Genomic DNA, 12359 nt, shown 5'->3' with positions numbered 1-12359 from the left:
GGTACCAAGAGGGTGAAGAAATAGTCGTCTGTGTGGATGGCGTGGAAACGTATCGAATTCCTCTTGACAAGAAAGGAGAAATGAACTGGAGCTGGCTCAAGGTTCTCGAGCAAAAAACCCTCCAAAGCAATAAATTCCTATCATTGACTGCAAGTTTGTACAGTTGAGGATAGACAACAATAAAATTCTATTTTTTTTTACAAAACAAAAGCAAAACGTGTAAACACCTAAAAACTCGTTCAACTTCAATCGAGTGAAATATGATTCTATTTTTTTTAAATCTGCAGTGTATTGTTTGGTTCGTCCAATCACTCAACTGTGCAAACCAAACGTGACGTGACGCGTTTTGACAACAAACATATTATATATGAAATCAGGATTAACTTTTCAAGGTCATTCTCCCGTTCATTGTTTCGAACCTTCACCTTTCGACCTTTAAAGTTGTCATTCATGATCTCATCTTTATATTCTCAATTATTTTCTTTACTGTTATTGTGGTTATTATTTTTGTTTTTATTTAAGTTTCGTTATTCTCAATAATTTTTTATTATTAATTCACACTGCTGGCAGTTTTGCACGGTTCTAAAAACATCTTTCCTACCTCGCTCTACATAATTTTTGTTTCTTTTTATTTCCGTTACTCACGTTTCCATGTTCTGTTAGTTTGTAGTACAGAGTTAATGCTGCTTCGTGTTGTTTATTTTATATTAATAATATTAATGGTCCGTTTGATTATTCGTTTATATTAATACGCATCAAGTTTCTTCTTCAATTGTTCGCTAAATGCCCAATGCGAAAAATTGTCCAATTTCTTGAGCTCGTTCGTTGTTGTTCAATAAAATTATTAACAATTATTTATATCGGTAATACATGAACCGGCATTATCTCTTATTTATTGGAAAAACCTGATCGTTTGAAAAATTGGATAAATACTGCAAATTAAAACTTGTGAAATGATCCACGTAAATTCTTGGAATACCCGAAGAGTTTGAAGAAGTTTGTTGTGTCGAATATTTGATTTTTCACTTTATTGTTAATTAATGGTAATGACGATAGAAAAGAAACAGCTAAAAATATTTGTTTACGATAATAGCACAGCAGTTGAAAAATTCTGGATCGAATAGTTTATCAAATGAAAGAGAAGGGGTTGTGAAAATAACTTGATTATCCTAACTATAAAAATTTATTACGTCTTAACAAAAACAGTATATCTACAATAAAATAAAATTCATTTATTAGCATTTACAACAATATTAATTAATAAGCAGATTTAATATGAGGAGCAACAAATTTCTTCACACTCGACGAAACGAAGAAATGTTTTTGATTTTGGTCAGGTTTTTCTTTTGCACATGTGGTATACGAGAGTCCGATTAACAAATGTGTGTGTGTGCCGGGCATGCAGGACGTCTTCGACATTCAGCGCAGACCAAGTTTGCAGGAGCTAATCACCGACTGGCCTACGCTAGTGGTACGGGCTAAAACAAAGGTTCGCGAAATCTTCAAACATCCCTTGCGTTGATCCACTGGAAAACAAAAATAAATAAAAAAAGAAAGAGAACAAAAAATCAGGCCCTATCAAACTTTTGGGCCCAATCCTCTGTGTGACCCGCAAAGGCTTACTATTTGTATCTAGAATTAAAATATAATCATCGTTATTATTACTATTATTATTTACTCTACATTTTTATGATTACTTTTATCATTATTGTTATTATTATTATACAGTTACATCGCTTTGGCCTGCGCTTCAGTAGCTGTCGAAAATTTCTGATAAACATTAGCGATCAGAAAATTGACAGGTTTTCTTTTTTGTCCTTTGCATTTGTCTGACTTTGGCTTTCTTCGCTTTTTTTCTATTATTATTTCAGTTTTCATAGGTTTTCCTTACCCCCCCCCCCCCCCCCTTCCACTCCCTAACTCGTTACGAGTTCATAATTAAATTTTCTGGTTAAAACCATTATCATAATATCTTTAATTAGGATTTGATTCACCAATGAATAGATTAAATTTTAATCTGTAACTCGATTAATTTAGGTTTTTCATTATCAGTAATGTAATATTGTTTAACTTCTGTAATTATTGATTGAATTAGAAAGTTGATTAACTTTTATGAGTAATTGATTGAATTTGTTTGAGAATTGGATGAGTTTTGTTTTGACTTGACTTACGAGATGGACTGGGAGGTGGCGAATCTTACCGTGGAGTTTCTCGAGTGGGAGGAAAAAGGATTTGGATGAAAGGATGGGTAATTGGGACGATTTGACAGGAAAGGACTTTTTTTCTGATTTTTTAGACCAGCGGATCCTTGCCAAGCAGGAGGCCCTCATTGGCCGAATTAATTCCCGATTGGCCAATCCTGCACCACTTCACTAAAACGGAGGTTGGATCCAGTCCTGACGACTTTTCCATTTCAGTCTCATTCGTAAAATTTTCTCAAACTCAAATCTTCGATGGTTTTTTCTCGATGTGCTTCTATCTTATCTCTCTTTCTATCTATTTTTCTCTCTTTTTCTATTATTTCATTCCTCTGTTATAATCTAAATTTTATCTTCTCTCGTAAATTTTGACAAATTTCTATGCAACCATCAGTCAATGTTAATTCTACACGCCTTCTTCTTGCAAAACGATACTCGTTTTTTCTCTCAATGCATTTTTATGTATTTATTTGTACTTTATCTTCTTCTTTGTAGTCTTCTTCTTCTTCATCTTCTCTTCTGCCCCTATCGATTTTTTATTAGAAATTTTTTCATCGTCAGATAAATTTTTGCTCCACATTTTTGTCTAGGCTGAAAGGAAATTTTTCGTCCATTTTTTTGCCATTTTTTCTTGCCCATTTACTGTGGCCCACATTTTTCTCGCCAAAGGGAATATATGGCTTTCCCCTACCATTTTGTCTGGCGAAGGATTCCCAGTTTTCTCTATTTTTTCAAAGTCCCCACGTGACCTCTGAAGGGTCTCAGAGGAAACGATCTTTTTTGTCAATGGCCATCGCCACTTCTCCACCAAACTTTTACACTTTTGGACAATTTTTTCCCCGTCTCAGCTCCGACTTCCGGAAGTTTTTCCGCAGCTTCTTCACTTCCGGAAATTTTTGGCTTTTCCTCCAACGCCTGGCAAACGGTGCTCTCGTTGTGTTTCCTGTCTCTTCCAATGACCAAACCTCTCACGAATCTTATTTCTCCACAGAAAGCGGAAAGCTTCCTGAAGCCACTGGTGGATCAATACGCCAAGGAGGGCAAAGACAAGAAAGTTGTCTTCGAAGCGAACTTCTCGAAACCGAATTGCAAGCCAAAATGGTTCTTCCGAAAAGACGTAAGAAATTTCACTATTTCCTTTTTTTTTTTATCTATAATTGCATTAATAAATATTTTCAAATTGTTTAATAAATTAAATTGAATAAATATTTAACTAAGAAAATCAAGCCTTTTTCACACTTTTCTGTGTCAATTTCAATTACACAGGAATTATTCCCTTCGGCAAAATACAAATTCAAAAACGAAGAGGACTGTTATCAGCTTGTCATTTTAACTCCAAAAGTGGAAGACACTGGAAAGTATACGATCGAGATTAGTGGCGTTTCCAGCACTGGCTTCCTAAATGTTGAAGGTACTACCAGAAAATGCGTTAAGAATTATTGTAATAAATTCATCAGTCTTGAGAATAACAATTAAATAATAATAATAATTACAGAGCCTGACCCAACATACACATTTACGAAGCCACTGTCGAAGAAATCGAGTGGATTCACGAAGCACGAAGCTTTCATGGAATGCACAGTCAGCTCCAATATGGCACAAGTAACTTGGTTCAAAGGAAAAACAAAACTCGAGGTACATTTTTATTTACATATTTAGTATTATACATTTTAGCTTATGATAAATAAATTTTCTAATCACAGTTTTGTAATTTTTTATCAAATGACAAAATTTTTAATTTAAGTAATGGTGATTGGAAATAATAACTAAAGAAAAATTACTAACAAATTTGATCAATCTCTTCATTTTCCTTATCAGGATAACGACGTTTATACTATTACCAAAGACATGACTGGTGTTTGTAAATTGACCCTCAAGAGTGCCACACTGGAGGATAGCGGTGAATACAGTTGCAAGATAAACAAGCAATCTGATAAAACTGAAACTACACTGACCATAGTTGGTAAGTGCATTGTAAATAGTTATGTGACAATTTTTGATTTAATATTCGTATTAAATTATTTTTGTTACTTTCAGAATATCCATATAAATTCGTGAAGGTCCTGAAACACCAGACTTGCGTGGAAAAGGAAACTGTGACCTTATTGTGCGAATTGGATGATGCTGCAGGCGAGGTCAAATGGTTCAAGGGTGACCAAGAAATTCTTGCTGATAAGAGGGTGCAAATCAAGGAAGAAGGCAGGAAGAGGAAGCTCATCATCAAGGACGCCAAGGTCACCGATGCTGGACTCTACTCCTGTGTCAGTAATGCTGACAAAACCGAAGCTGAGCTTGTCATTAACTGTAGGTTTATTAATTTTTATAATAGGAAAAATATTACACTAAAATATATTGCACATCCACAATTCTAGATTGCCGTATTTAAATTAATTTTATAACAATAATTTGTCCAATATCTACTGTAACAAGAATTATAGATATTTATAGTACTATTTACTGCAATAGTTTCTATCAAACAATTAAGAAAGCATGATGATAATTTGTCAAAAAATAAATTAGTAAAATATTGGTAAATGATTGACTGAATTTTTGCAGATCTGAACAGATTCAACAAAAAGTTGAAGGACACAGTGGCAGTAGAAAGAGAGAAGGTGGTACTGGATGTGGAGCTTCAGGATCAAACTGCAGCTGCCAAGTGGAGTTTCAATGGAAAAGAGATCGAGCCCAATGATAGAATCGAAATCAAAAACCTGGGTGGAGGCAAACACCAACTTGTTTTCAACAAGCTGGAAATGGAAGACGATGGTGAAATCACCTGCGTAAGCGGTGAACTTTCCAGCAGCTGCAAGCTCACCGTTAAAAAGGGAGAGAGCAAACCAATTGTTGAAATCCCTGACAAGGTTGAAGGTCCTTGCAGTGCCCCATTGGTCTTCATTGTACCTTTCAAAAGTACGTAATTTGTAGCTTGACGATCCTATTAACGATTGATCACGGATAATAAGGATCTTCGATTTTCAATCGAATCTATTTTTAACAACCACTTGTAATTGGTTTCAGTCGAAGGTACAAAGCAGAGTCAGGTAGAGGCTAAACTCCTTAAGGATGGAAAACCGTTGCCCTTGAAGGACGTTGAAGTAATCGTTGGGGAAGATAAGGTCACTTACAAAATCAAGAAACCCCAACGAGATTTATCTGGTATCTATCAAGTGAAGATTGGTAATAATCAGGGTGAAGAGGTCAAGGACGTTAACGTCGTCATGCAAGGTACCAGGGTTGATAAGATTCTGATCATTTTTAAATGCTTAGTCAAATTGTACGAAACAATGTAATTTCTAAAAATAAAAATCTTCTAGACGTTCCTTCACCCCCATTGGACGTCGATGTCACCGAAGTGTTTGCCAATTCTTGCGTGGTGAACTTTAAACCTTCCAAGGACGACGGTGGTTCACCAATCACGAAATACGTCATAGAACGTTTGGACATGAGCTTGAAGTCTCAATGGGATAGCGTTGGCGAGGTCATGCCTGGTGAAAAGTGCACCTACAAGGTTGAGGATCTAATTGCCAAGAAAGAATACAAATTCAGAATTCGTGCTGTAAACAAATTGGGATCCAGCGAACCTGCGATGTTCGCTAAACCGGTCCTTGCCAAGGATCCATGGGGTAAATAATCAAACCAATTTTAAAAGTAAAAAACTATGCTACCAGAAAATTTAACAGTTTTCAGTTTCATGGTATTAAATTTTCTTACACATGAAATTAAAATATCATTTTTATATATCTTTAATAATTATTAATTAAATTCATAAAACTTATTATTTAATTTAGATTATAAATAACTTCAATATAAAGGTTTAACGATGCACCAAATTATTTTATAGATGAGCCAGGCAAACCAGGAAACGTTGATGTGGTTGATTGGGACAAGGACCATGCAGATTTGACCTGGACGAAACCGGAAAGCGACGGTGGAGCACCAATCACTGGTTACGTGATCGAGTACAAAGAGAAGTTTGGCAAGGAGTGGGTAAAGGGCAAAGAGATCGAAGGTGACGTCACCAAAGGAACAATAGACGGTTTGAAAGAAGGAACTCAGTACGAGTTCAGGATCCGTGCGGTGAACAAAGCTGGTCCTGGAGAACCTTCAGACGCCACGAAACCGATCATTGCCAAGTGCAGATTCGTAAAACCATTCATAGTTGGCGATGGACTCACCAATTTGGTGGTGAAGAAGGGCCAAGTCATCAAATACGACATCAAGTATGATGGAGAACCAGAACCGGAAGTCCACTGGTTCCTTGGTGAAAAAGAACTCGTACAGGACTCTGCTGAGAGGATCACTATTGATAAATATGAGAGGAATACTGTGCTCACCATCAGAAAGACCACTAGACCAGATTCTGGAAAATACAAACTTGTACTCACTAATAGCTCTGGTACCACCGAAAGCGTTGCTGATGTCGTTGTGCTCGGTAAGTTAAACTCGGTTCTAATTTTGCAGTGCTATATTATCATTGACGATAAGTTATTGGCTAGGATGTTTCGTTAATTACTGATAATAACTACTGATACTGAAAGTTGAAAGTGAATGAAATTTTTGTGTTACAAACGTAATTCCAAATTCAATTAAAAAGTTACAGACTGATACACGATAAAGTTTTAATTTGAAATAGTTTATCAACAGTTTGTTAATGTTCAGCATTGACTTTGATTGTTGTTAAATTTTGTAAATTATGTCTAACATGGAGTTGTTGTAATTTGCAGACAAACCAGCTCCACCGAAAGGTCCTCTCCAAGTTGAGGAAGTCAGATCTGACCATGTCAAAGTCAAATGGCAGAAACCACCAGACAATGGTGGAACAGATATCACAGGGTATGTCCTTGAGAAGATGGACATGGACACTGGTCGCTGGGTTCCAGCTGGAGAAGTTGGACCCCATGATGATACCTTCACATTTAACGGTTTGACGCCTAAAAAGAAATACAAATTCCGTGTAAAAGCTGTAAACAAGGAAGGAGAATCTGAGCCATTGGAAACTGAAGAATCCATCTTGGCTAAGAATCCTTATGGTAGGAAGATAAAGATAAATTTAATAACCTGTTTATCATATAAAAGGAATCTAAAATTATAATCCTGAAAAAGGGCAATTAAAAAAAGTTGTTATTGCAATTTGAAAAAAAAATATTTGATGGTACAATGAATATTTGATAGTTATAAGAAACTTTTAGTTATATGAACGAAATTACTCATGAAAAACAGTTCAATGTTACCTGCTAATTAAATTTAACGAAATTTGTCTAAATATAAGAATTAAGTGCTTCGTTTATCATTGCTCAAGAAAATGATTAAAATTTGTTTCTAGACGAGCCTGGTAAACCTGGAAAACCAGAAATCTTCGATTATGATAATGTGAGTGTGTCCTTGAAATGGACAAAGCCAGAAAGCGATGGAGGAAGACCACTCACACACTACGTGATCGAGATGAAAGACAAATTCTCACCAGATTGGGTGGAAGTGATGAAAACTGCTGACGCAACTCCAGAAGCTAAGGTTGAGGGACTGAAGGAAAAAATGGTCTATCAATTTAGGGTTCGTGCTGCCAACAAGGCAGGACCTGGCGAAGCTAGCGAGCCAACAGATAATCACCTATGCAAACACAGAAATCGTAATTTGTTTCAAATATCATTTATATAATTATTATTTATCATTAATTTTGTATGTAAAACAGAAAGTTATTACTGAATTGAATGGATAGATGAAAATTATAAATTATATTTATAATTATTATTATATTTACTATAGTTAAACCAAGGATCGACAGGACGAACTTTAAGTCTATCATAATCAAGGCTGGCAGAACTCACAAGTGGTCGGTGGATGTATCAGGCGAGCCACCTCCAGAATGCAAATGGATTTGGAGGGACAATATTCCTCTTACCAACACAGAGCGTATAAAAATTGAAAATGTTGATTACCATACAGATTTTACAATTGTTAATGCAATGAGAAAAGATACTGGCAAGTACACACTTGTTGCTGAAAACGTCAATGGCAAGGACGAAGAAAGCGTTGAGTTGACAGTCCTTGGTAAGCAATGAAGTTTATAAATGCAATTAATTTATTTCTTAGCATTCAATTTATTGGATAGATTATTATTATATTTCGTTAAACAAAAGTATTAATAATAAAATAATGTATGACTATAGGAAAACCCAGTGCACCAAAGGGACCATTGGAAGTGACGGATGTAACGAAGACAACAGCCAAGGTCAAATGGGAGAAACCAGAAGACGATGGCGGTGTACCTATCAAAGAATACGAAATCGAGAAAATGGACACAAAGACTGGCAAATGGGTACGAATTGGCAAGGTACCAGCTGGTAGCAACGAATTCGAAGTCACTGGATTGACCCCTGACAATGCATACAAATTCAGGGTCACTGCGGTCAATGATGAAGGTGATTCTGAGCCACTCGAGAGTGAACGTGCTGTTGTTGCCAAGAATCCTTATGGTAAGCACTTTTGACAGGAACATTTCCAACAAATAAAAAAATATTCATATTTCTACATTACAAAACAATTTTTGAACTCATTATTTAATTATATCAATTCTACAAATATTTATCATCTGGAGCATCATGGGAGATCTTTAATTAGAAAAATTTTGTTTTATTTGTAGATGAACCTCTGAAGCCAGGAACACCAGAGATCACAGATTACGACAACGAGTCTGTGAGTTTGAAATGGGCAGCTCCAGATTTCGATGGTGGTGCACCAATTGAGAAATATATAATAGAAAAGAAGGATAGGTATAAGCCTGATTGGGAAAAGGCCATCGAGGTGCCTGGAAGCCAACTGGAGGGTAAAGTTCCAGATTTGAAGGAACGTGGGGAATACCAATTCAGAGTTATCGCTGTTAATAAAGCAGGACCTTCCCCACCATCAGATGCTTCAAAAATGCAGATTTGTAGACATAAAGCATGTAAGTGTGAAACTAAAGAAAATTCCACACCTTCCAAAAGTTTTATTGCTTTGTATTTTATTAACCAAAATATGTCGTTTCATTTTAGTGAAACCAAGAATCGATAGAACGAATCTAAAACCAATAGTGGTTCGTGCTGGTAAACCTGTAAAGTATGATGTGGACGTACGTGGTGAACCACCCCCAGAGATCACGTGGATCCACGCGAATGAAACTGTCAAATCTGGTGGTAACATTGAAATCATTAATGTTGACTACAACACAAAATTAAGCATCACTGACAGTGTTCGCAAAAATACTGGAGTTTGGAAAATTAAAGCTGTCAATCCACATGGCGAGGACGAAGCTGAAGTGGATGTTACCATCTTGTGTAAGTTATTTGCATTTTTGTAAATTTAATTAAATGCTACATTGGTGTAATGTTATATTAAATTAATTAATTGATTTTTGTATCAGCTGCTCCTGGAAAACCAAAGGGACCATTGAAAGTATCAGATGTCACTAAGGGTGGCTGTAAATTGAAATGGCAGAAGCCAGAAGACGATGGTGGTAAGCCAATAACTGGTTACCAAGTGGAGAAGCTGGACAAATCAACTGGTAGATGGATACCAGTTGGTAGAACCACTGATACTGATATGGACATCAAGGGTCTTCAAGAGGGACACGATTATGAGTTCAGGGTAAAGGCAATTAATGAAGAAGGTGAATCCGAGCCATTAACCACCGATGGCTCCATAAATGCCAAGAATCCCTATGGTAATTCTCCTAGACGATTCTCATCGAGATAATTTATTATTTAATTATTATTAGCTCAATTTGTATATTCATCAATGAATTTTTTGTGGAATCTTAGATATCGCCAGTAAACCAGGTGTACCAGAAATCGAGGATTGGGACGTTGACAGAGTCGACCTCAAATGGGAACCACCGAAGGACAATGGAGGTGCTGCAATTACTGGTTACATAATTGAGAAGAAGGAGAAGCCATCGACTCATTGGGAGGAAGCTGTTGTAACCGACTCACCTGCTCCAAAGGCTCGAGTTCCTGGATTGAAAAAGGGTGCCACTTATCAATTCCGTGTTAGAGCTGTTAATAAAGCTGGCCCATCTGAGCCTAGTGACCCAACTAAACCTCATATTGCCAAAGCTCGTTATTGTAAGTATTTTTCTTATTTTTCAACAAGTTTCTAGTTTAGCTTCAGAATGAATATTTTTTAATTTGAAAAATTATTATATTACTTAAATTGTAATATTGTTTATTTCCTTTTATTGCTTTGTTTACTCTCTGTCAATCTGTAAAATTTGTATATTTTATTTTTCCCCATTTTTAATAATATGTTCTTAATACAAACAGTGAAACCACATATCAACCGTGAAAAGCTGCAGACAGTCAAGGTCAGAGCAGGTACTTTAGTGAAGTTGGATATTGATGTAGAGGGTGAACCACCTCCAACGATCACTTGGAGTTTTGCTGGATCTCCATTGTCTACAAATGCCAATGTGAAGATTACCAATGAGGATTACATGACTCATATCTCGCTGATCAATACCAGTCGTAAACTCACTGGCACTTATACCATTAAAGCTGTCAATGATTCCGGCCAGGACGAAGCCGACGTTGAAATCCATATCCTTGGTAATTTATTCTCTAAAGCTACATAAGATTTGAATAATTTTGTATATATTAATATAATTTAAAATTGAAACTTTAAAAAATAAAACTATGTTAACAAATCAAAAACTAAAAATAACAAAATTTACAGACAAGCCAGGCAAACCTGAAGGACCTTTGGAGGTGAAGGATATTCACAAAGAGGGCTGCAAATTGAAATGGAATAAACCTAAGGATGATGGTGGACTCCCACTTTCTAGCTATATCGTGGAAAAGATGGATACCACCACTGGACGTTGGGTGCCAGCTGGTATCGTGGATCCGGATAAAACAGAACACGCCATTACTGGTCTTGAACCAGGCAAGAAATATGAGTTTCGCGTGAAAGCTGTAAACGAGGAAGGAGAATCAGAACCTCTTCAAACTGACGCTGCCATAGTTGCCAAGAATCCATATGGTAAGAAATAGTTATTGATAATTTAATTATTTAAATATAATCATTAAAATAGTATTTTAATGTATTATAATTCATTTTATCTATTTAATCATAATAGATGCGCCAGCAGCACCTGGCCTACCAGAAATAGTAGACTGGTCGGAGAACATGGTGAAACTGAAGTGGGAACCACCTATCAGGGATGGTGGTGCACCAATTACAGGATACGTCATAGAGATGAAGGACAAATTCAGTCCAAATTTCGTTAAGGCTGCAGAAATCGATGGTCCAGTGTGCACTGGAGTTGTTCCTAGATTGGAGGAAGGTAACCAGTACCAATTCAGGATACGCGCTGTCAACAAAGCTGGTCCTGGCGAACCTAGCGAAGCTACCAATCCTCATACAGCAAAGGCTCGTTGGTGTAAGTATTTCTATAATCTCAATCATTTTTATCACCCTTATAACTCTATAATTATTATACTATTAAACCATATTATTCCATGATGCACAGTGAAACCATTTATCGACCGTACAAATCTGCAACCAATCACGATAAAGGTTGGTCTAACGGTGACCTTGGACGTAAACATAATTGGAGAACCACCACCAAAAGTCATCTGGAAGTTCAAGGACGAAGAACTCGTATCAAATGATACGATACGTATAGATAATATTGATTACAATACCAAGTTCTTTATGCTCAAAGCCAAACGAGCTCACACTGGGAAATATATCATAAATGCCAAGAACGAGGTTGGCGAAGACACTGCTGAAGTTGAGATCACTGTGTTAGGCAAACCCAGCAAGCCTAATGTATGATTTTTTTTAATTTCTCTTATATTACTATTATTTCATATTTCTTCATCATCTTCCATTATTCAGGGTCCTCTGGAAGTATCTGATGTTACTAAACATGGTTGCAAACTCAAATGGAAGAAGCCTGACGACGATGGAGGAGTTCCAGTGGAATATTATGAGATAGAGAAACTAGATCCTCTGACAGGGCAGTGGGTAGCCTGTGGTAGAGCAACGGAACCGGAAGCTACGATCACTGGATTGCAGGAGGGCAAACCTTATAAATTCCGTGTGAAGGCTGTAAACAGAGAAGGCGAATCGGATGAACTTGAAGCTGACAAATCCATCATTGCTAAGAATCCATTCGGTAGATAT

The 12359-nt window shown here is 36.5% G+C and overlaps 1 protein-coding gene across 1 annotated transcript in view; it reads left to right on the top strand.

Annotated features, from left to right (window-relative positions):
* Nucleotides 1–12359, top strand: part of bent (projectin protein bent) — a 72487-nt gene that overhangs the window by 38206 nt on the left and 21922 nt on the right. The window contains exons 73-94 of the mRNA XM_066732450.1: nucleotides 3190–3315; nucleotides 3465–3609; nucleotides 3694–3833; nucleotides 4017–4161; nucleotides 4236–4502; nucleotides 4755–5108; nucleotides 5217–5423; nucleotides 5513–5821; nucleotides 6040–6630; nucleotides 6923–7228; nucleotides 7522–7824; nucleotides 7962–8246; nucleotides 8366–8671; nucleotides 8839–9141; nucleotides 9230–9511; nucleotides 9598–9897; nucleotides 9995–10297; nucleotides 10496–10777; nucleotides 10905–11210; nucleotides 11308–11610; nucleotides 11701–12002; nucleotides 12072–12351. Of these exons, the coding sequence (XP_066588547.1) occupies nucleotides 3190–3315; nucleotides 3465–3609; nucleotides 3694–3833; nucleotides 4017–4161; nucleotides 4236–4502; nucleotides 4755–5108; nucleotides 5217–5423; nucleotides 5513–5821; nucleotides 6040–6630; nucleotides 6923–7228; nucleotides 7522–7824; nucleotides 7962–8246; nucleotides 8366–8671; nucleotides 8839–9141; nucleotides 9230–9511; nucleotides 9598–9897; nucleotides 9995–10297; nucleotides 10496–10777; nucleotides 10905–11210; nucleotides 11308–11610; nucleotides 11701–12002; nucleotides 12072–12351 (6145 nt within the window). The remainder of the gene's footprint in view (nucleotides 1–3189; nucleotides 3316–3464; nucleotides 3610–3693; nucleotides 3834–4016; nucleotides 4162–4235; nucleotides 4503–4754; nucleotides 5109–5216; nucleotides 5424–5512; nucleotides 5822–6039; nucleotides 6631–6922; nucleotides 7229–7521; nucleotides 7825–7961; nucleotides 8247–8365; nucleotides 8672–8838; nucleotides 9142–9229; nucleotides 9512–9597; nucleotides 9898–9994; nucleotides 10298–10495; nucleotides 10778–10904; nucleotides 11211–11307; nucleotides 11611–11700; nucleotides 12003–12071; nucleotides 12352–12359) is intronic.

Source organism: Prorops nasuta, unplaced genomic scaffold (assembly GCF_024137725.1).
Source record: "Prorops nasuta isolate Cenicafe-Biocafe unplaced genomic scaffold, Cenicafe_Pnas_1.2 PNAS00010, whole genome shotgun sequence".
In the NCBI taxonomy this organism is placed as follows: Eukaryota; Metazoa; Arthropoda; class Insecta; order Hymenoptera; family Bethylidae; genus Prorops; species Prorops nasuta.
The sequence above is the reverse complement of the archived record's forward strand: the minus strand, read 5'-3'. Positions and strand labels throughout refer to the sequence as shown.